The sequence below is a fragment of the Salvia hispanica genome, chromosome 6, assembly GCF_029641045.1.
Source record: "Salvia hispanica isolate PSC_SH4W2 chromosome 6, Shi_PSC_v1, whole genome shotgun sequence".
NCBI classification, from domain to species: Eukaryota; Viridiplantae; Streptophyta; class Magnoliopsida; order Lamiales; family Lamiaceae; genus Salvia; species Salvia hispanica.
In genome coordinates this window covers 20,616,341-20,639,053 of record NC_142697.1, presented here as the reverse complement: position 1 = coordinate 20,639,053, position 22,713 = coordinate 20,616,341, and the positions used below count along the sequence as shown (strand labels likewise).

The window sequence follows — 22,713 nt, the reverse complement described above, 5'->3', positions numbered from 1 at the left end:
GTAATTTTGATTTATGTGATTAATGATCTGTGCGATCAAGGATTTCTAAATTCTACCAATTCATGATTTTTAATATGTAAAAAATCGGGTAAATGTTTTTTAGAAATTAGGGTCTCCAGCTGATTCTATGGATTTGTCCATAATTACAAAAACTTATTGAGAAGAAAGGTTAAGCAGGTAGTTTGGGATAAGTATTTTTAATGGTATCTTAGTAAATGCACATTATCTTGACATTAGTATTTCAAATCAAACATGTATTGGATTATACTCCCTCCGTTCCATAGTAACAGAGGCGTTTCGTTTTGAGCACTCATTTTGAATAAATAATAATAAATAGTTAAAGTGGAGAAAGAGTAAAGTAAGAGAGAGAATATTGTAGATAAGACTCTTCACTACATTATTCTCTCTCTTACTTTACTCTTTCTCCACTTTAACTATTTATTATCATTTTTCCAAAACGAGAGCTCAAAATGAAACTCCTCTATTACTGTGGAACAGAGGGAGTATTACAATTGACATTCCAACCAAACATTTTTTTACTTGCTTATCCTAAATTATATACTCCATCTAGTTACTAAGGTGTGATCCGTTGCTAACTTTCTTAAGTTGCTAACTCATCAATACAGTGTATTAAAAATGTTAATACGATGACATTGAAATGTTAGCATAAACTTAGTTGATATTTTAAAATGTCAACGAAGTATATTTAAATGTCAACACAAATTCGTGTTGACATTCTAATGTGATTGTGTTGACATTTTTAATACACTATGTAGATGAGTTAACAAGTTATTATAACACACCTCTCTTGTTACTCTCTCCGCCCCCAGAGTATGAACATTGAGTTCGCACAGGTTTTAATAAATAATGGGAAAAGTAAGAGAGAGAGAGAGAGAGAGAGAGAAAGGGTAGTGGAAATAATGTTAGTGGATAGTGGGTGATACGATCATGGAAGCCCGTGCATCAAGGATTTTACGTCCAAATGCTCTGAAAATGTCACCAATGTCTTCGGCTTCGAAAGAGATTCGCGTGGGTACCTTGCACGCCTCAATCGGGGTCCAGCGAAGAGAGTTATGGACGATTTACTAAAGCCGCGCAGAAGAGAGGGCAAGACCAGAGAAAACGCTCGGCTGGGCGAAATGAGGCATGGAAGATGCCTGGGCGGGCGTTTTACACATTTGGGCAGAAAGTTCGCCCGGACGGGCGTTTTGCGCCTTACAATTCACCCGACCGGGCGAATCAGGCGGACTTAGATTTTGTGGGCCATTTCCTTGAATTTTGGGCCTAAACTATAAATAGCACATTTTCCGTTTTTATTCCTTGGTTAACATTGAATTTGTAGCTTGTAAGCTTGTTCTTCCACCTTGAGGGTCGGTATCCAATTCCTAGTTTTCTAGGTTGCTTTTTCCATCAATTGCTAGTTCAAGCATGAATCAATATGTATACATTGAGGCTTGTGGATTCCTTGAAGGTTTAGCCATGAATGTTTGTTAGTAAATGCATTAACTTATTCCATCAATGATATTTATCCCCCCTTTCACATTATTCTTTGCTTGATCTTCTTTCTTTTTGGTTTAGATTCATTATATATTTTATTGGATCTATTTTTATGTTTTGTTTGCTTTGGGAAATTGAAAATTACATAAAAAAAAGTAAGAACAAACATCAATTTGGGTTTTCTTTCGGAATTGGATCTCGCACTACTTAGATGTTATCAATGTGGTCTATATTATTATAATGGTATAAGTTGTAATAAAATGATGTGTAGGGGTAGTATGTTGTTTGACTTTTTCCAATTCAGAAAGTTCATACTCTTTAGAGATGGACGAAAAAAGAAATAGCTCATACTCTTTGGAGACGGATGGAGTATCTAAAAAACCAAACACCACCTAGGCTTATAGTAGCTCGCTTAAGCAGAGTCGGTCCATCGGACCGAGTCGAGATTGCTTTGAAAGATCTATCTTTCATCTTCTAAAACCACAAACTTTGCCCGAGATTCTATATTTCTTGCTATTAAAATATGATCACTAATATCATTAACTTACATTTTATAGCAAATTTTTCACAAGTTCAATTTTTCCCTAAATTAATTTCGATTTGTCATATCAGATTATGTAACTGACCTAAGCATGCAGTAAACATAAGAAATGACGTCGCTTTTAAGCATTAAACTTCATTTTAGGGTTACCTATTTAAGAAAATAATATCAAAATAAAAAGTGGCAATGTTTAATTGCAGCAATATTGAAAATTGAGTTATAGCCGCAACGTTTTAATTAGGGATGTCAATCAGGCCAGCTCAGCGGATTTCGGGCCAACTCTATTTGGATTTTAGGTCAATCGGGTGCGGGTTAACCGGACTGTGATTTTTTTGGGTTATAAAAATTCAACCCTAACCCTAAAAGATCGGGTTTCGAGCTATCCCAAAGGGTTAATCGGGTTGCTACCGATAAAATTAACATGCGATCAATCCAATAAATAATGATGAAAATTAGTTATATTTATAAAATGTAAAATATTTAATTATGATCAATTTGAGATGTATGCTTACACTCAAACATAAACATGATCAAATATTAATATTTGAGATTTGTGCAAAATAAAACATAAACATCAAGAAATTTTAAAGCATATTTTAAAAATTTTAATATTTTTTTATTGAATTTGAAGTTTCTAATTTATTTATCTATTATTATGTTAATAAAAATTTAATATATAGTTCATATATTTAATATATAAAATTGAATTATATATTTTTAGTTATCTATGTTAAAAAATAATCAATGAAGTGTCTAATTAGGAGTCAAATAAATAGAAGGATAGAAATTTTACCGGGTTTTCGAGTCTGGCTCTAACGGGTTACGGGTTAATTGGGTGCGGGCTAATCGAGCTGTAACTTTATCGGACTATAAATTTTCAACCCTAACCCTATAAATTTGTTGGGCTATTCGGGTCAACCCACGGATTGCGGGCTACAGTGACATCCCTACCATAATCCATTTGTAAATTTCAATCTGAATATATTTGAATAAATATTTAAATGATTCAATATTTATCATCCCATACCTAAAATGTCAATGAATTAAATTAAGCAACACACAGAACCACCTATTAAGGAGGAATTTATTTGGCAGTGACAACACACACAACGCATATACACACACAACATTTAATTAAAAAAACATACACACACAACTACGTTCATTTCACAAAGTTGGACTAGAGTCAAGCTCAACATGGTCTTCTTTCCCGCCTAATTCCGCCAAGCCCGTTCCCTTGGTTGTGGTTTCGCTGGATAGTAGACAGGGACAGTGGGAATCTCGTTAATCCATTCATGCGCGTCACTAATTAGATGACGAGACATTTGGCTACCTTAAGAGAGTCATAGTTACTCCCGCCGTTTACCCGCACTTAGTTGAATTTCTTCACTTTGACATTCAGAGCACTGGGCAGAAATCACATTGCGTTAGCATAAACACACACACATCAACACACACACGCACACAACACATATACGCACACACATAGCAACATACACACACAAACACACAAAACACACATACACACACAACCACATATATACATATACACAGCCCCCCACAAACACAAAACACACATACACACACAACCACATATATACATATACACAGCCACACACACACACATACACGCACACATACATCACATATACGCACACAATGATAATATTAAAATATGGGAAAAGCTAGACAACCACATTATGTACAACCATAATCCGGTTCAATAGAAAAAAATCGGTTTATTCATAAATTTTCGGTTCAATAAAAACTAATTTACTTTTCTACCCTTGATTAAAACTGCCGCCTCTTATTATTTTCTCCACCCAAAATGGCGCCTGTTTTTCAGTTTTTCCCTCTCCTGTTTTGCTATTTCCTTGGTTACCTCACAAACTTCCATATCCACCTAGCTATATTCAAGGATTCAATTTGTTGTTTTACAAAAGAAACACAACTAAAATGGGATGATACTATACAGAAAATATTTTAGCCAAATCTTTAACTAAACTTGCTTCTTTTTTTTTTTTTTCTATAAACATAGTATTGTTATCTGACGTATTTTTGTATGTATAACATGAATTTTTTTTAAATCTATATGTTTTGCATATTTATTTAATATGCCCACTGAATTAACTTTTCTCTTTTCCATGTTTAATAAGTATTTATTATGTAATACTGTATTATATTTTTATTTAAAAATTCAAATACTTTAAAATTTAGTTGGATTCATAAACTGAAATGCTTATAAATTTTAATTATCATATCATATTATGTACTATATATATTTGTGTTTTTGTTTAATATTTTTATTTTTTATATAAACATGATATCTAATGTGATCAAAATATTAAATATAAATATAAAAAATATTATAATAAAAAATCATAGTTATATACAAGAATTTATAAACTGAAAGGCTTACCCATATAATTATCATATCATATGGAGTATTATATACTATATTTTTATGTTTTTGTTTATTTTTGTTTATTTTTTTACATAAATATAATATCTAGTGTGATAAAATATTAAGTATAAATATAAAACATATAGTGTAATAAAAAATGAAACATATTATATATACAAGAATATGTAAAATAATATAATTATGCTTATGGAAAAAAGAAAAAAAAGATTGATTAAATGACATACAACATTATTTGCGTTTCAATCTGTCATTCTCATTTATCTATAAATGATAGCTAAAATGTATTACAAATTCATTAATCTAACATTTTGAGTTTTGATTTAATAGAGAAATTCTAATGAAATTATTGTTTGAATAAATATAGTATATTTTTAAATCATAATCATCACTTGATTTTGTCAGTAAAATCCTATGATATTAGTGTTAGATTAAATAATTTTTAATGTGCTTTGAGATTTAATATTACAAAATAAATTAATTAATTTGTCAATCATCTCATCCATCTATTTGGTTTGTTAAACCAATACTAATGACATTAGTCTTGATTGAAATCTAACGTTGCAATATAGATAGATGAATTAGTGATTTGATCAAATTATTTGTTAATGTGTTTAGGATTTAATATTGTTTGACTAGTGATTTATTTTCATCCAACCTTTTGACTTATTAGAGAAATTATATTGAATTATTGTTAGATTAAATAAATTTTTTTAATTTACTTAGATTACATTATGACAGAAAATAAATAAATCAAGCATCTAATTGTTCTTATTTAACTATTTTGTCTGTAAAGTAATTCTATGACATTAATGTTTGATTAAATAATTTTTTTATGTGCTTGAGATTTTTAATGTTGTAAAATAAATACTTGTCGTCCAACTATTTGGTTTGTAAGAAAAAAATACTCATGACATTTTAGTCATTATTTAGATCTAATGTTGCAAAATAGATAGATCAATTAATGATTTGATTAAATGATTTGATAATATGCTCGTGATATAGTAATATTTTAAAATTCAACTAGTGATTTATTATCATCCATTGTTTTTTACTTATGACATTATATTAGAATCAAACTAAATATATAAATCAAAACGAACAACGTTAAACGAGCGTCAAATGAGAGTGATGCTCACATAAGGAGCGCACATAAGATATGTAACATATCATTCCTCTAGTATCTGATTCATTAAACTTTTAATGTGGTCAAGACTCAATATTGAAAAATGTATATATCAATTAATAAATTATTTTCATCTAACTATTATTAAAAAATCTTAATGATATTAATTATACTAAATTTAAAGTAAACTCAATGGCTCAATGGCTCAAATAAATATTAATATTCATTTGAATGTATATATCAATTAAATCACAATAAAAATATCTCAATATTATAAGTAGATTTGAGATTAATAAAACTAAGATTAATCTAAACTAAACTGAATGGTTAAATTGAATCTAAAATTCAACTTAATTGTTCAATTATATTTAAGTTGTATTGAATTTAAAATTAAAGTAAATGTTTAGTTGAGTCCAATATTCATTGAATAGTTAAATTCAAATTAAATATCAAAATCCTTCGGTTGGATTTATGATAAACTGAATATGAAATGAATATAAATTTAACTAAATTATTTAATTAGATATCAAATATTAACTTAATTATTAAAATGAATCTAGTATTCAACTTATTTATATAATTAAATTTAAAATTTACTTAACTATTCAATTGAAACCAATATTAATCTGATTAGTTGAATTGAATCAAATATCAAAGCATTTCCAATCATTCGATTGAATCTAAGATTAATTGAATTAAAAATGAGTCCAAGTTTGAATGCATTGTTAAATTGCTAAACTACAACTTAACAATAAATTTTAATCTGTTATGAATCTAAACTCAATTGAATCGATCGATTCAATATAAAAAACTAATTTATATTTTCCAATTGAATTTAGCATTTAATTGAATCTAAAACTTAAAATCGTTAAGACAATAAAAATGATTAAGTTTAACATATACTTTAAATTGTTCAAATGAATATAAGATTAATTGAAAGCATAAATACTTATTTGGATCTAATTGAAATTCAATTAAATTGTTTAATTATGATTCAATTTAATATAAGAATAATTGAAATCTGGGATGATTCAATTGAATATAAGTATCAATCATATTGTTTAACATAATCATTTTTAGATTGAATCTCAGATCATTCAATTGAATACAAGTATCAATCATATTATTTAATATAATCATTTTTAAATTCCTAACAATAATCAAGATCCTAACTTTAATACCTTAATTAAATTGTAGTATGACTCATTTTTCTTTTCCTTTATGCCATTTGGGTTATACATCATTCGACAAGTGCTACATTATGCTTAAAATTAGTTGGATTGAATGATTAGAATTTAGGATATAGTACTACGCTACTATGGAATGAATCAATTAGAAGAGAAAAATGGAAAAGAGAAAAATAGGAAAAAAAAAAAAACAAAAAAACAACAAACAGAGGGAGTCAGTCAATATAAGGTGGCTGCCTATTTTGATTCAATTTCCAATATTCGGCTATTAATTAGTAATTAATGTATAATTTGAGTTCAAAATTCAAATTAGCTCGTTCAAAGTTTAAATAAGGAGGGAATTCTAAAACAAAAAATAAAGAAAAGGTTATATAAGTAATTAAAACTTACGCACTAACTACAACTAATATTTTATCTATTAATTGACATAGAAATTTACTAATTTGTCCCTGTGTGGTTGTCCACATTATGGTTGTTTAGCATCACTCTTAAAATATACTCCCTCCGTCCCGAAAAAATATGCATTGGGTTCGACATGTGTTTTAATGCAACTTTGGTAAGTAAGATATAGGAAGAGAGAAAAAGTACATAAAGTATTTTTAGTGGAGAATGAGTCCCACCTCATTAGAGAGAAAAGAGTTTCCAAAACTAGATTCTTATGGGACGGACTAAAAATGAAAGAGTGCATATTCTTGTAGGACGGAGGGAGTAATTTGAAATTTCAATAATAATACTTGATTATGATTATTAGTATATTAAAATATAAAAATAAAATTGAAATTTAAATGTTATCTGGTTCCCGGTTAAGAATCGGTGGGTTCCAGTTCTAACCGGAACTGATATTTTTCAAAAAATAGGAATCGGTATCGGAACCAGACTGGTTTTTGGTTCCTCAATTAACCAACCGATTCCGATTTTGGTTCCGGTTGAGCACCCCTAACTTTACATGCGTTGAAATTAATGCATTAATTGATAATTTTAAATTACTTATCTGAGTCTTAGGGCTGCTTAACCGGCCGGTTCCGGCTCTATCCGGTCCGGTTTGACCGGGTACCCGGTTATAAATTTTCATGAATCCCGGAATCGGAACCGGAACCGGATCCGGTCGGTTCCGGTTCGGAACCGACCGGGTAAGAACCGGCCGATTCCGGTTACGAACCGGATCCGATTTATAGTTTTTGATTTTTTTTTTTTAAATAATTCAACATCTAGAAATATAGCAATTAATACCTACAAATTCAAATAAACACACAAAAATACAAATCAACAAGATAATAATATTTATCATCCAATACCTAAAAATAATAATTCAATTAATACCTAAAAAATATAACACCTAAAAAATAAAATCAACACAACAAAATACTAACTAGTATACAACCAATATTCCAATAAGATAATAAATAAGAGTAATTTAGTTAAACTTACCGTAAGATTAAGATCCTATAATATTATTATTTATTAGGGAAAGTTACGTAGTATATTTATATTTGATATTCATAATATTATTAGAATTTAAAATTGAAAATCTAAAATTGATTTATTATTCGGTTCCGGGTAAGAACCGGTCGGTTCCGGGTAGAACCGGAACCGGAACTTTTTAGAAACATTAGAACCGGTACCGGAACCGGAACCGGTGAACCGGTTCCCGGTTCCTCAATTACCCGGTCGGTTCCGATTCCGATTCCGGATACCCGAGAACCGGAGAACCGATTAAGCAGGCCTACTGAGTCTGACTCATCATTTTGCAATTTTAAATCCATAGTCGGGTTCATAAAGATCTGGCTGGCTTTAACCCGGCCCATGTAGAATCACGATTCATGGGCTCTTGACATATCACTTGGACCGTCCCAACCCTAAACGGGCTTTTCTAAAAGAGTAAAATTGGGCCTGTTGATAGGCCTTCCTTATATATAATCAAATCACACCCGGCGTAATCGAATTCCGTTAACCTCCCCTCCTGCAATCTTCAAGCGATACCCATTTATCGAAGAACCCTAAATCCCAAATTTGATCTCAATTCATAGCCGAGAAATGAAGAGAGCCAACGACGACGTTCTAGACAAACTGGACGGTGCCAAGAAGCCAGTCTTCCTCACCAAAGAGGAGCGGCAAAAGCTCGCACTCCAGCGCCGTCAGGACGAAGTAGCGCAGCAGAAACGCCGTGCGGAGGTCCAGCTCCAATCCAGCAGCGGCCACGACTCTAAACCGCCTACCTCTGACAGAGACCGTGATCGCGATCGAGACCGGGATCGAGACCGCGACGGCGATCGCCGGAACCGCGACCGTGACCGTGAGAGGGAGAGAGAGCGTGATAGGGAGCGGGACTCTGAGCGGCGGAACCGCGAGAGGGAACGTGAGGATGAGCAGAAGGCGCGCGAGCGCGCTCGCTTGGAGAAATTGGCCGAGAGGGAGAGGGAGATTGAGCTTTCTGCCATCAAGGAGCAGTATCTAGGGTCTAAGAAACCTAAAAAGAGGGTGATTAAGCCTAGTGAGAAGTTCAGGTTCTCTTTCGATTGGGAGAACACCGAGGATACTTCGCGGGATATGAATTCGCTCTACCAAAACCCTCACGAGGCCCGCCCTCTGTTCGGAAGAGGCCTCAGAGCAGGAATTGACCGGAGGGAGCAGAAGAAGCTAGCTGCAAAGAATGAGAAGGATATCCGGGATGAGATTCGCAAGAAGGAAGGCATTGAGGAGACTCGTGAGGAAGCGGCTGCGCAGAAGAAGAAGGAGCAGGCTGCAGATATATATGATACGTTTGATATGAGAGTAGATCGTCATTGGTCTGACAAGAAGCTCGAGGAAATGACTGAGAGAGATTGGCGGATCTTTAGGGAAGATTTCAACATTTCATACAAGGGCTCTAGGATTCCTCGCCCTATGAGAAGCTGGGAGGAGAGCAAGTTGGGTACTGAGTTGCTGAAAGCAGTTGAGAGGGCTGGATACAAAACCCCATCACCTATTCAGATGGCTGCTATTCCACTGGGCCTGCAGCAGCGAGATGTTATTGGAATTGCTGAAACTGGTTCAGGTAAAACAGCAGCTTTTGTTCTTCCTATGCTGACTTACATAACCAGACTTCCCCCAATAAGTGAGGATAATGAGGCGGAGGGGCCATATGCTGTTGTGATGGCACCTACTAGAGAGCTTGCGCAGCAAATTGAGGACGAGACTGTGAAATTTGCCCATTACTTGGGGATTAAGGTTGTTTCTATTGTTGGTGGTCAGTCCATAGAAGAACAGGGGTTTAGGATTAGGCAGGGTTGTGAAGTTGTGATTGCTACACCTGGACGTCTTCTTGATTGTTTGGAGAGGCGATATGCAGTGCTGAACCAGTGTAACTATGTGGTCCTTGATGAGGCAGATAGGATGATTGATATGGGTTTTGAACCGCAAGTAGTTGGTGTGCTTGATGCAATGCCTTCGAGTAACATGAAACCGGAGAATGAGGATGAAGAGCTTGACGATAAAAAGATTTACAGAACCACTTATATGTTCAGTGCTACCATGCCCCCTGCTGTGGAGCGACTCGCGAGGAAGTACCTGAGAAATCCAGTTGTTGTCAATATTGGCACTGCAGGAAAGGCAACCGACCTTATTACACAGCATGTTATGATGACGAAGGAGAATGATAAGATGGATAGACTGAGAAGATTGCTTGATGATCTTGGTGATAAGACTGCTATTGTGTTTGTTAACACAAAGAAGGTTGCGGATAATGTTGCTAAAAATCTGGATAAAGATGGCTACAGGGTCACCACATTGCACGGTGGGAAGTCTCAAGACCAGAGGGAAATAAGCCTCGAGGGTTTTAGGACGAAGAGATATAATGTTCTGGTAGCAACTGATGTCGCCGGGCGTGGTATTGATATACCTGATGTTGCACATGTTATAAACTATGACATGCCTGGTAATATTGAAGCATACACTCATCGTATTGGAAGAACAGGTCGTGCTGGAAAGACTGGTACAGCTACCACTTTCTTGACTATGCACGACACAGATGTCTTTTATGATCTCAAGCAAATGTTGATCCAAAACAACAGTCCTGTCCCCCCAGAGCTTGCGAGACACGAGGCTTCCAAGTTCAAACCCGGTTCAGTTCCTGATAGACCGCCCAGGCGGAACGACACTGTTTTTGCTCATTGAATCTTGCAGGTTTTTTGAGTTTGCAATACTGCTGCAGTTAAAGAAGGGATTGATCCTAGAAAGGCTGGCATCTGGAACGACAACATCAATGCTGTAGGAAGTTGGAGTACATCTTTAGATGGTAATGCTTCTTTTTCTCTGTATTGCCTTAGTTAACAAATCATGTATTCAGCCTGTGACTGCAAACATGTAACTTGACCTGCTGTATTTTGGTATCTGTCACGTCTCATATGGTCGCTGAGGCCATTTGATTGGTTGATACAAATTTTATGGACCGTTTTTATGTCTTTCTGTCTTTACCTTATCATTGCATAGTACCTTGGAATGGAGTATTCTGTTTTACTTTGAACTAGCTGGTAATGAGGATTGTGATGGGAGATGACAATGTCAAATATGAGGAAGAAAGGAGTGGTAAATTTGACTCATTGTATAGTACTGTGAAAAGTGATCTAGGTTAAGCATGTGGCTGCATTACTGGTATATTTCTTAACTATTTGATTTGCTAAGATGTGCTGCTGTGTGGCCTCTTTGGTCTGATCATCTCCCATCAGATCTATGTTTCACGTATGAGTTTTACTTTGGATGACACACTTTGCTAAATTGGACAACATTGAGCTTGTTTGATCATGTGGTCCTTTAACTACTTAATCCTATGATTGTCAATTTAATAGAACAACTCAGTTTATTGTCTCCTGTTTGCTTACATGTTTAGATAGCCTGCTTCTATGTTCTCTTTATTGCATTAGTTAACAAATCATGCATTCAGTCTGTGACTGCAAACATATAACTTGACCTGATCTTATTGTATTTTAGTGATCCGTCACGTCTTACATGGTCGCTGAGGCCATTTTGACTGGTTGATACAAAATTTATGGATCTTTTTTTGTCTGTGTCTTTACCTTACCATTGCATAGTATCTTGGGCTGGGGTATCTTGCTTTACTTTGAACTAGCTGTAATGAAGATTGATTTTGTGATGCCCTGATATTTTCTTTGTTGTGCATTTTTACTTTGGATACATATCATTGATTTTTGACTATGTCAAATGTGAGGAAGAGAGAAGTGTAAGTTGAGTCATTGATTATATGGTACTGTGAAAAGTGATTTAGGTTAAGCTTACTGGTTTATATCTTAACTATTTGTGCTTTGCTAGGTTGTGCTACTGTGTGGCCTCTTAGGTCTGATGATCTCCACACCGATCTATATGAGATTTACTTTAGATGACAGTTTAATAAAATAAAAACTAGTAGTATGATTTTATCTACATATAAACACTGTACAAGGGTCTTATTAGTCTGTAACTTTTATGTCTTCGTTACTTTCTCAGCCATATTTCTGTTTAGTCCAGAAAAATGCTTTCCTTTCCGGTTTTTTTTTTCCGTTTTTCTAAATTCATTTGGCAACGGATAATCATTTTATTAAGTTGTAATTAGTATTGAAATTACCAAAATTTGTTCTTATCATGTGTTCTAGATTGGTGTTGTGATTGTGTAAAATTTAAATGTTGTGTCTGGGTAAAAAAATGGACAAAGCTCGATTACAAAACAAAATTAACAACTACGTAGTTTGTTATGCTACATCTAACTAGAGAGCTCTAACAGCCTAACGGGGAATTCTCTAGATCATGAACATTTCTTTGATAACGTTGATAAGAATAATCATAATTGACATACAATAGATATCAAAATTTTCTTCTCTACGAATGTGATGCACCACTACAAATCAAAATCTTGGGGCAACCCATGCAACGATAATTGTTAGAAACTGCAAAGTGCCCTAAAATTATGGAGACTACAATAAAGCTATCATTTTTTATGGATCCCCTAGTAAAAGCCAATGGTAGGTCATGAAACAAGCACCAAATATCTGAAGTTGGAAGAATAATACAAACTCCATTGTTAGCAACAAAGTCATACCTCTTATATGTGCCAATATAGCTTCCTACACACTATTGGTCATCGTGATAACCCGTGCAATAACTTCTCATGGGTGCTTTCGCTCGCACTTGAAATGAAACCATACCTCTTTCACCGTATATCCCATAAAATGTGCACCATTTCACCATCTATCCCATTGAGAGTTTAGAGCTAACATTTCGAATCACTCATTTTATCAAGTACAAATACATGTAAAATAATCACCTACCCAACCATATCTAGCAATTTCTCACAAGTTTTCTTTTGCATTAAGGCAGTCTCGTAGCATATGTATTCCACGGTCATACTAAAAACTGAATCACTCTTTTATTATTAACCATAATACTAGAATTTAGAATTTAACTGATTACTGCTAATTTCATAATTTCATTTTGCTTTGGAGCTTGAAGGTCATTATTGAGTTAATGTAAATTGATAGATCATCTTAGATTTTTTATCATCATTTTGTTTGAAGTTGAATAGACTAGATGTGGACACTGAAAATAAAAAGTTAAGAAAATAATATTTGAATGTTAAATGTTGAAATAATATAGATAGTAAATTGTTTAAATAAAATATTGTTCCCCCGTCCATGAATAATATATGCAATTATTATATTTACGTGGCCCTTAAAAGTACATACTACTAATTTTTTATTTTATAGTACATGATTCAATATTCATCCATGGATAAAATACAGACATATATTATGCTCCTACCACTTATATTTTGGAACATGACCATACATTCTATCTCTCACTAGAGGGAACTCAATTCCCCCGATCACTATATTATAATCTCATAAGCATTTCTTTTAAAAAAAAAAACAATTGTTTAATTTAATAAATATTCAATTTATCCTGCACAAGATGATTATATAGTAGTATATTTTTTTATTTGTATTAATTAATACTTTTGGAATAAAATCTCTCTTTTATCTTTTTATTAAAATAATCTAACTATTTTTTTCATTTTACTGTAGTATACTATACCCAACAACTTCACCTAAAATCTCGTGTCATTCAAGAAAGTGATCATCTTAAATGGACGAAGGGAATGCTCAATAATGTTACTTATCAATTAAAAAACGATAACAACCATTTTCTTAAAACCTTTGCAAATTAATCGTTGGATACATTATATATAAGTACCACCTATTATGTAACTCTTGAGAATAATTTACATTATTAGTTCACACGAGTTGTGTAATCATTCTATTAATATATGGAGGTGGTTGTCATGTTAGTGACTCGTACATTCGTTCTTGATAGTATGGTTTTTTAAAACCAATTTTATTAGATGTCGGTTTCCACATTAAAAGCCCTAAGCATATTTTTTCATTTTTGTCTTTGAGTTAGTTGCCCATCAATCATCATATCAAATTCTAATTTATTCACAAACAAAAATTCATAATCATATCGAATACTATAAAATTTTAAGTTAACAATACAAAATTACCAAAAAAGGAAAAGGAAAACACAACAAACAAAGCAGAATCTCATGCTCCACCATTCCTGCACTATTCCTACTCCACATTCACAATTTAAAGAAATAATCCCATCATCACTTAGTTCAATCCACAAAATTGAATTAGAATCCATTGATCTTCAATCTAACCTGGATCTCCCGCCGGCGGCTGATCGGCTCGACACCTCTGTCGTCTCTCACATTTTACAACTATTTTCAACTAACAACCGTCGTTACGTGAAATTTCTCATTGATTGTGGTTTAAATCATTACCCATAAAGATTATACTCATATAGACAGCGAAAAAATGGCGAAAAGGGAAGGGAATCTCATTGTATTGTTTTGCCTTCCCCAGGGGGATTTTGGCGGTAAACTTAGATAATAGGACACGCGTCATGGTGGCATTGGCTGAGCATGTATGTGTGTCGACATGGCCATCCAATGCCATGTGTTTTCCCGCGCGAGCTGAGCTAGAAGGGTTTTATTTTCCCCTGAAAGCTAAATAAAAAATTAATACTACTAGTAGTACTAGTGCTGAAAAGAAAAAGAGGAAAACGAAACCCCTCTTTCTCTCACTCGCATTTCATAGAGATAAGGGAAAAGCATCAGAAGGCCGTTGCAGCCGGAAACAAACAACGATTCTCAGCTGAGGTCTGGGTTTCGCCCATTCTGAATTGTTGCCCTTTTTCGGTTGGTTACTCAATTAGGGTTTTCATTTCTGCTTCGTAAGTCTATGCAGTGGTTTGTTTCCCTAAATTTGTGTTATATGTAGTCTCAATAGATCGGAGATCTGAAACATATGGCTGAGCAGATCAAGATTTCAACCCCTGATCGTGAGCGAGAAGGAGGTGGGACGTCCATTGAAGCGCGATTTGCTCACTTCTGCAAGGTCTCTTCTTTATTTTTGACCATTTTTATTTTTCTTTGTTGGTTTTGTCGTTTGCTTGTGTCATTCCTCCTTCTTGGCCGCAATGTGTGTTCCTCTCTCTCTCTCCATCTGTGCGTGTATTTTCTTTTTCTTCCTTAAGTTTATCTGTTACTCCCTCCATCCCGGCTAAGATACACATTCCTTAGCCGGCACGGGGTTTTAGGAATAATTGGTTAATGTGTTTAATTGGAGAGAGAAAAGGTGGGTGGAAGTATTAAAATAGAGAGAGAAAGGAAGGTGAATATTTTAATAGGGGTGGAAAAAAGTGCTTGAGTGTATTAATTGGAGAGAGAAAGTTTCCAAATAAGGAAATGTGTCATCTTGGTTGGGACAAATTAAAAAGGAAAACGTGTCATCTTAAGCGGGACGGAGGGAGTAGTATATAATTATACGCCCTTTACGTTTTGACCTATTATGTGAGAATTAGTTCATCTGCTTTATAAAAGTTGTAATTTTAGTAGCATTTAGCTAATATAATCCTTTTGCGACCATACTATTTTCTATATAAGTCTGTTGAAGATTCAGGATTGTGTTTCGTTTATGCATAGATTAATTAAAGTTATCATGTTTTATGGAGTTAAGTTTGTCTTTGTTGTCCCTTAATTAACGGCTGATTTGTTCTTGGCGTAATCAGAATTTGCTACCCTTAGATGACAGCGACATTTTGGATCAAGCCACCAAGCTGTTTGGCCAAAGCAAGAGTCTTCTGTTAGCCAATGTATCTGCTATTGGAAATGGGACGGTATGTAAATCCTTTTCCTATACACCTGGCATTGACTATATGTCGATCGTTTTTAACTGAATTTGGTAATTTTAATTGTTTTCCTATTGTTGAAATGACCTGAGTTATAAATTCGACTAAGTTTTTGATCTTTTATCTTATTAGCCGGATGAAGCAGAACGTTATTGGTTTGCATTTGTCCTATATTCAGTTAGAAGGCTCAGAGAAAATGTTGGCTCCACGGAGAAGGGTCTCAATTTATGCCAGATATTGAGAGCAGCAAGGCTCAAGTATTTTTTTTTTCTGAAACGTTTGTCATATGGTTGGTTTTTAGGAAATTTGTGGTTGTTGATAATCAGGGATTCTGTCATTTTGCCTTGCAGCATTGTTGATTTTTATAAGGAACTTCATCAATTTCTAATCAAGGTTGGATCAATTTTGAGGAACCTGTATGGTGAGGATTGGGAGAAGAGGTTTGAGGTACTTAATGATATGGGATATTTTTAGCATAAATGCTACTCCCTCCGTTCCATAGTAATAGAGTCATTTTGCTATTTTGGTGTGTTCCATAGTAATAGAGTCATTTTCCTTTTTAGTAAAAGTCAACACATTTTTCCGCACCTACTTTACTCTCTCTTATTTTTTTCTCTCTTCATCTCTCTACCTTTTTCATTTTCCACTTTATTCTCCCTTTACTTAACTCACCTAACACAATTTTTCTTAATCTCAGTGCCGAAAAGAAATGCCTCCATTACTATGGAACGGAGGGAGTATTAATTTAATCAAATTCTCTTAGCATCTTTCATTTTTGGTTGTATATGTTTTGGTCTTGGTGGTTGTGCCTCATTCTCGTTTTCCATCAGGCAAAGGAATCACACACAAACTTTGTGCATTTAATCCTCTTGAGCAAGTGAGTATGCATTATCTTCTATTTCTCAGTTTCCATGCCATTGCTTCTTATGTACTCCCTCCGTCCCAACTAAGTTGAGACAAAACTTTTGGGCACGGAGATTAAGAAATTGTGTTGAAAAGTAGGAGAAAGGAATAAAGTAAAAAAGATAAAGAGAGAGTAAAGTGGATGGTGGAATAAAGTAAGAGTGATTGGATGTTTTGTTTTTTGTTAAAAAAGGAAATGACTCAACTTAGTTGGGACGGAGGGAGTACTACTTTTTCATTAATTATTCAACTTAACACTTATAACTGAATCGTCTTATTTTGATTATATATATTGTATAAGCATTATAAATCCTAGATGTTCTGGACATCTCCCTTTTATCTTTCATGTCATTTTCCGTGGAATAGATTTTCGCACTACTTAGTTATTGGTGTCCCCATGCGATTTAGGCATTCTAAATTCATTTCTGCAATATTTTTAACTAAGTTTTTCAGCTTCTGGGAAATTGATGTGCAACTATGTGTATGTCATGTTAAGCGAACTATTCCCTTCATCCCATTCAAAGCGAACCATTTGATTTCTTCGGAACACGATTTTATGCGGTGTTGTTTAGTGTGTTAAGTGGAGAGAGAATAAAGTAGAGAGAGTGATGTTTACATTTTTTGAAATATGTCACTTTGAGTGGAGCAGATGGAGTATTTTTTTTGTCAACCTTCAATTATTCAAAAAACAGAAGGATAATAATTATTGCTACCATCTCAATGTTCATCTTTGAATGCTCTTTCATGTTTTTAGTTCCTAACAGAGTTTATTTTTCAGCACCTAATTGGACACATAATAAATTTATCAAATTTGGCATTTGTTTATGTCAATATCATTTTTGTCTACTTCTGTAGTTTGTGCTTGGTGGTTATCTACATCAATCTATAGAATTTTTAATTGTGTAAATATTATTGCTGGTCAGTTACTAAATGGGAATAATACCTACTCAGCCCACCCTCTGTTAGCCAAAACATATTGGCCTTGATTGATTAGCTGTGTCGAGTGCCATGGTAATAATTTTGGATCTGCGGATGTTTCCTTTCCTTGTTTAAACTGCTGACGTTTTGTCGTTGCCTACTGTTCCCAGGAAATATGAGCGTGCATTTCGGGATCTTTTCTCTATGGTTGATGCTAATGATGGCAAGCAATTTAATGTTGCAAATATTTCTGGTCCTGGGTCAGAGTATTACCGTTTTGGATGGTTTCTCTTTCTGGCCCTTCGTGTACACGTGTTCCGTATGTGCAAAGATTTAGTATCATGTACTCATGGCCTGGTTTCTGTCCTGGTTAGTGGTTTCTTTTAATTTAACGAACTGAATGTTTATCCTAGATTTCAGATAGAAGTAAACTATTATCGGATGTACTACAATGCGTTTCTTTTAAATTTATATGCAAAAAATGCAATCATTATGCCCAAAACCTCCAAGACAATGCAAAGAAAACCTTTTTTTATTGATGATTAGAGTATCAAATTATGGGTGCGTTATATGGAGCGGTCCTTGTTTCTTCAAACGGTTTATGAAGTTAATCTGTAATATCCTCTTAAGACTGACTAACTATTTCTATCAATTGTTCACAGGCAATACTTTTAATACACGTTCCTGCTCGCTACAGAAACTTCAACCTTAATGATTCTGAACGCATAGGTATATTTTGTATACATTTTTGGGTTCCTGTTATGTATTGTTTCTTTTTGTAAGGACGGTCATATCCTGACACTTAAATACAGTTATGAAAGGCGACAAGGTTGATCTCATTGCATCACTTTGCAATATGTATGACACTTCAGAAGATGTTCTCAGACAAACTTTGGAAAAGGCTAACAACATGATAACTGATATATTGAAGCAAAGCCCTTGCTTGGCTTCTGATTCTACGCCTGAGAACTTGGAAAATATTGTTACAGGTCAGTCTAACGTTGCTTGATTTCCATTATAATGTACTATTAACTGATATTGTTTTTCCTACGACCAAATGTAGATGGTTTGATCTATTATGAAGATTTGATGGATGAATCTTCTTTACTACCAAGTATGAACTTGCTGGAGAAGGATTATGATTCTGCAATTCGAGATATGGATGGATTAGATGAAAGGATTTTTATAAATGACAATGATAGCTTGCTAGGTTCAGGGAGCTTATCTGGAAGTGCTGTAAGCATGATTGGAAATGGAACAAAGGTTAGTTTCTTGTTAAAATTTCAAGACTTTCAAAATCACCGAGTCTGTTGCTAACCATTATTTTTTTTAATTTGTACCACTTCAGAGGAAAATTGACACAATGTCCTCCCCAATAAAGACAATTTCAAGCCCACTGTCCCCTTATCGATCTCCTGTACGCCATTCCAATGGTTTTGCTGGTGGTGGCATGTCCAAGATGGCTGCTACTCCAGTTAGCACAGCAATGACAACTGCAAAATGGCTACGTTCTGTTATCGCTCCACTCCCATCCAAACCTTCGGTAGAGCTAGAGAGATTCCTTCAATCATGCGACAGAGATGTGAGTGCTGATGTCACTAGGAGGGCTCAGATAATACTTGAAGCCATATTTCCAAGTAGCGGACCTGGGCAAAATGCTACCTTGATGGACAACATATGGGCTGAACAACGTCGAATCGAAGCAATGAAGCTGTATTTCAGGGTTCTCCAAGCAATGTGCATGGCTGAGTCCCAGATTTTGCACGCGACCAATTTAACTTCTTTGCTTACCAATGAGAGATTTCACAGATGTATGCTAGCATGTTCTGCTGAGCTTGTTCTTGCCACACATAAAACCGTGACAATGTTGTTTCCAACAGTTTTGGAGAGAACAGGAATAACAGCCTTTGATCTTAGTAAGGTGATAGAGAGCTTCATCAGACATGAAGAAACTCTTCCCAGGGAACTCAGGAGACATTTAAATTCGCTTGAAGAACGATTATTAGAGAGCATGGTTTGGGAAAAAGGCTCATCAATGTACAACTCCTTGATTGTAGCAAAACCCGCGCTTTCTGCAGAAGTAACTCGTCTTGGCTTGTTAGCCGAACCTATGCTTTCTTTGGATGCAATTGCCATGCACATTAACATGTCAACTGGTGCCTCAGCCTTCGCTCAAAAGCATGAAAAAACTGGTAAAGAATTATTGGGTATTATGATGTATTGATACTAAGACTATTAGTTTAAGATTCGTTTTACTGTTTTGGTTAGTACATATTGATTATTTCTGAAATGATATCCAGGTCAAAATGGAGATATACTTTCACCAAAAAGAGTCTGCACTGAGTACCGGAGTGTATTGGTTGAACGGAACCCATTCACGTCGCCAGTGAAAGATCGCCTCTTGGTCCTAAACAACTTGAAATCTAAGTTTCAAGCTCCTATTTTACATTCTGCATTTGCTAGGTATTTGCATCAAAAGCTTAGATGCAAGAAAGTCTGATCTAATTTTTGTGGCATAGCATGATTAATCTTCAAAGTCTGAACTAATTTTTTGTTATCTATTGGCTCAAGCATAACTATTCTTCCACTATTTTTCAGTCCTACGAGACCAAATCCAGGTGGTGGAGGAGAAACATGTGCAGAAACAGCTGTCAATGTTTTCTTCAGTAAGGTATCTTGTGCTACTCTACGTATGTTTAATATAATTACAAAGTTTCAGATTCAGTGTCATATTGCATAATTGAGATATTGCTTTTGAAAGTCATGGTCGTCTATTTTGTTCAGTCAGCACTCAGCTATTAAAGCTGAGGGTTACAATCCCTTATTTGAGGACACATCAGTTTCACTGATCATGATCTTTTAATATATTCCGTCTCGTGTTCAATAAATATGTAACAAGAGCCACCATTTCAGTTGTACATTTGCTAGTTAGTAATTACATTACCTTAATACACATCAAGCAGAATAGCTCGTCCAAAATTTGAAAGTTTTGAATCACTCTGTATGTACTTTGTGGCATGCTCCTGTATTTATGGAAGTTCCAAATTATTTACGCATTTGGTTTTATAAATATAAGCTTAATTTTTTTTCCAGATTGTGAAGTTAGCAGCCGTCAGAATTAATGGGATGGTTGAAAGACTACAGCTTTCACAGCAGATAAGAGAGTCTGTCTACTGCCTTTTCCAAAAGATCCTTGGTCAGCGGACCACACTGTTCTTCAGCCGACACATTGATCAAATTATCCTTTGCTGCTTCTATGGAGTCGCTAAGGTCCGCTTTTGATGCTTTATTTGGCCTTAAGGTTGATAGTCATCCACTCTTTGTTATCTCTGATGTTCATTCCTGTATGCAGATTTCCCAACTGAACCTGACCTTCAAAGAAATCATTTTTAACTATAGAAAGCAACCTCAATGCAAACCTCAGGTTTTCCGGAGTGTGTATGTTGATTGGAAAGTTCCTCGCCGAACTGGGGTATGTTGCTTTTGGCTCAACCTCTTGCTTTGAAAACACATTGGAATCTAAACATTTCCCTTGTTTTGAAACAGAAAACCGGCCCTGATCATGTTGATATCATAACATTTTACAATGAGATATTCATTCCTGTGGTAAAACCTCTTCTAGTTGAGCTCGCTCCTGGTGGATCAGAACAGGGTAGTTCTCATGCTTCAGAGGCCAAGAATAGCATTGATGGTTGGTAGTCATAGCAAGTCAATTTTTTAATTCCTATTTATCTGTTGACCGATTGGAGTTAAAAAAGGAAGCAATTCAACCAAGAGAAAATAAGCTTGCTCTTTTCAAACAGTACTAACTTGGATTTTATTCCTGTCAAATTAGGTGCTTGTCCAGCACCAGCATCGCCTAAACCATCCCCATTTCCAAGTCTTCCAGACATGTCCCCTAAGAAAGTGTCCGCGGCTCACAATGTTTACGTCTCCCCGTTGCAGTCATCAAAGGTCTGAAAGACTTCTTAGCACATTCATCTCTCTCGCTTCTCTTTATGTATAATCTCTAAGTGATAAATTTCTCAGATGGATGCACTAATATCACATAGCTCAAAAAGCTATTATGCTTGCGTGGGAGAAAGCACTCACGCGTACCAGAGCCCTTCAAAAGACCTGAATGCCATTAACGATCGCTTGAATGGGTAAATTTGGAGTGTTTATAATCGTAAACACAGTGACATGCTATGTTGAATTCTGAATAGCGGCCTTGTGTTTGGTATTCAGAACCAGGAAGTTGAGAGTTGCCCTCAAGTTCAACGAGGAGGAGGGTGCGTTGATGAGAGGGACGGGGTTGGTGATGGACTCAGCAGTTGCCGACAGCCTGGGCATCCAAAATGGTAAGCGTGTGTTGACACCGGTGAAATCTGAGCAGCAGCCGGAGTTGTAAAAGTATTGTTTTTATGGGTTTGTAGATAAGTTTGTGACTGACTAACCGTGTTTAGGTGGTAGCTTAGGTAGGGAGATGGGTATGATGAGCGGTGAGTTATTATACAATGGCCGCCTCTGACCCCAGGGTGCTCTCTTATTCATGCTTTTCACCTCTAATAAAATTTTGCATTTTTGCTGTATTTTTATCACTTTTTTTTCCCCTAAAGTTGTTGGTGGCCAGTTAACTCAACGGGACAACATGTTCATGTATTATTGGCATTGAATACACGGAGATTAAGAAAAATTGTGTCAGGTGAATTAAGGAAAGAGAGAGTAAAGTGAAAAATGAAAAAGATAGAGAGAATAAAGTAAGAGAAAGTAAAGTAGTTGTAGAAAATTGTGTTGACTTTTACTAAAAAAAGGAAATGACTATATTACTATGGAACGTATCAAAATGGCAAAATGACTCTATTATTATGAAAATAAGGGAGTAGTAATAATATAGACTAGTTATTTTTTTACGGTTGCCATA

General features: G+C 34.9%; 2 protein-coding genes across 7 annotated transcripts; both read left to right on the top strand.

Moving 5' to 3' along the window:
- The first annotated feature begins 8,725 nt into the window (after positions 1–8,725).
- On the top strand, positions 8,726–12,248 carry LOC125205327 (P-loop containing nucleoside triphosphate hydrolases superfamily protein). Its single transcript, XM_048104188.2, has 2 exons — positions 8,726–11,046; positions 12,078–12,248. The coding sequence occupies exon 1, from the start codon at positions 8,808–8,810 to the stop codon at positions 10,923–10,925; it is 2,118 nt and encodes a 705-aa protein (XP_047960145.1). The 5' UTR covers positions 8,726–8,807; the 3' UTR covers positions 10,926–11,046; positions 12,078–12,248.
- Positions 12,249–14,812: 2,564 nt separating this feature from the next.
- On the top strand, positions 14,813–22,381 carry LOC125207908 (retinoblastoma-related protein-like). 6 transcript variants are annotated; one of them, XM_048107416.2, is made up of 19 exons: positions 14,813–14,958; positions 15,080–15,196; positions 15,870–15,977; positions 16,122–16,246; positions 16,340–16,436; positions 16,820–16,866; positions 17,981–18,179; positions 18,473–18,539; positions 18,623–18,799; positions 18,874–19,073; positions 19,159–20,002; positions 20,111–20,273; positions 20,409–20,481; positions 20,904–21,080; positions 21,163–21,282; positions 21,357–21,501; positions 21,646–21,764; positions 21,840–21,955; positions 22,038–22,381. In XM_048107416.2, the coding sequence occupies exons 2-19, from the start codon at positions 15,107–15,109 to the stop codon at positions 22,198–22,200; spliced, it is 3,030 nt and encodes a 1,009-aa protein (XP_047963373.2). In that variant the 5' UTR covers positions 14,813–14,958; positions 15,080–15,106; the 3' UTR covers positions 22,201–22,381. The 6 variants fall into 6 exon arrangements, with proteins under 6 accessions (XP_047963373.2, XP_047963374.2, XP_047963377.2 ...); XM_048107417.2 differs by having other exon boundaries at positions 14,833–14,958; positions 15,089–15,196; XM_048107420.2 differs by having other exon boundaries at positions 14,834–14,997; positions 15,089–15,196.
- The last annotated feature ends 332 nt before the right edge of the window (positions 22,382–22,713 follow it).

Bases quoted from the DNA above. Each gene is read 5' to 3' on its own strand.
- LOC125205327 (XM_048104188.2), top strand. From the start codon at position 8,808: ATGAAGAGAGCCAACGACGACGTTCTAGACAAACTGGACGGTGCCAAG.
- LOC125207908 (XM_048107416.2), top strand. From the start codon at position 15,107: ATGGCTGAGCAGATCAAGATTTCAACCCCTGATCGTGAGCGAGAAGGA. The intron at 15,978-16,121 runs GTATGTAAATCC...TTATCTTATTAG, and splicing joins CTGCTATTGGAAATGGGACG to CCGGATGAAGCAGAACGTTA. The intron at 20,003-20,110 runs GTAAAGAATTAT...AATGATATCCAG, and splicing joins TCAAAAGCATGAAAAAACTG to GTCAAAATGGAGATATACTT.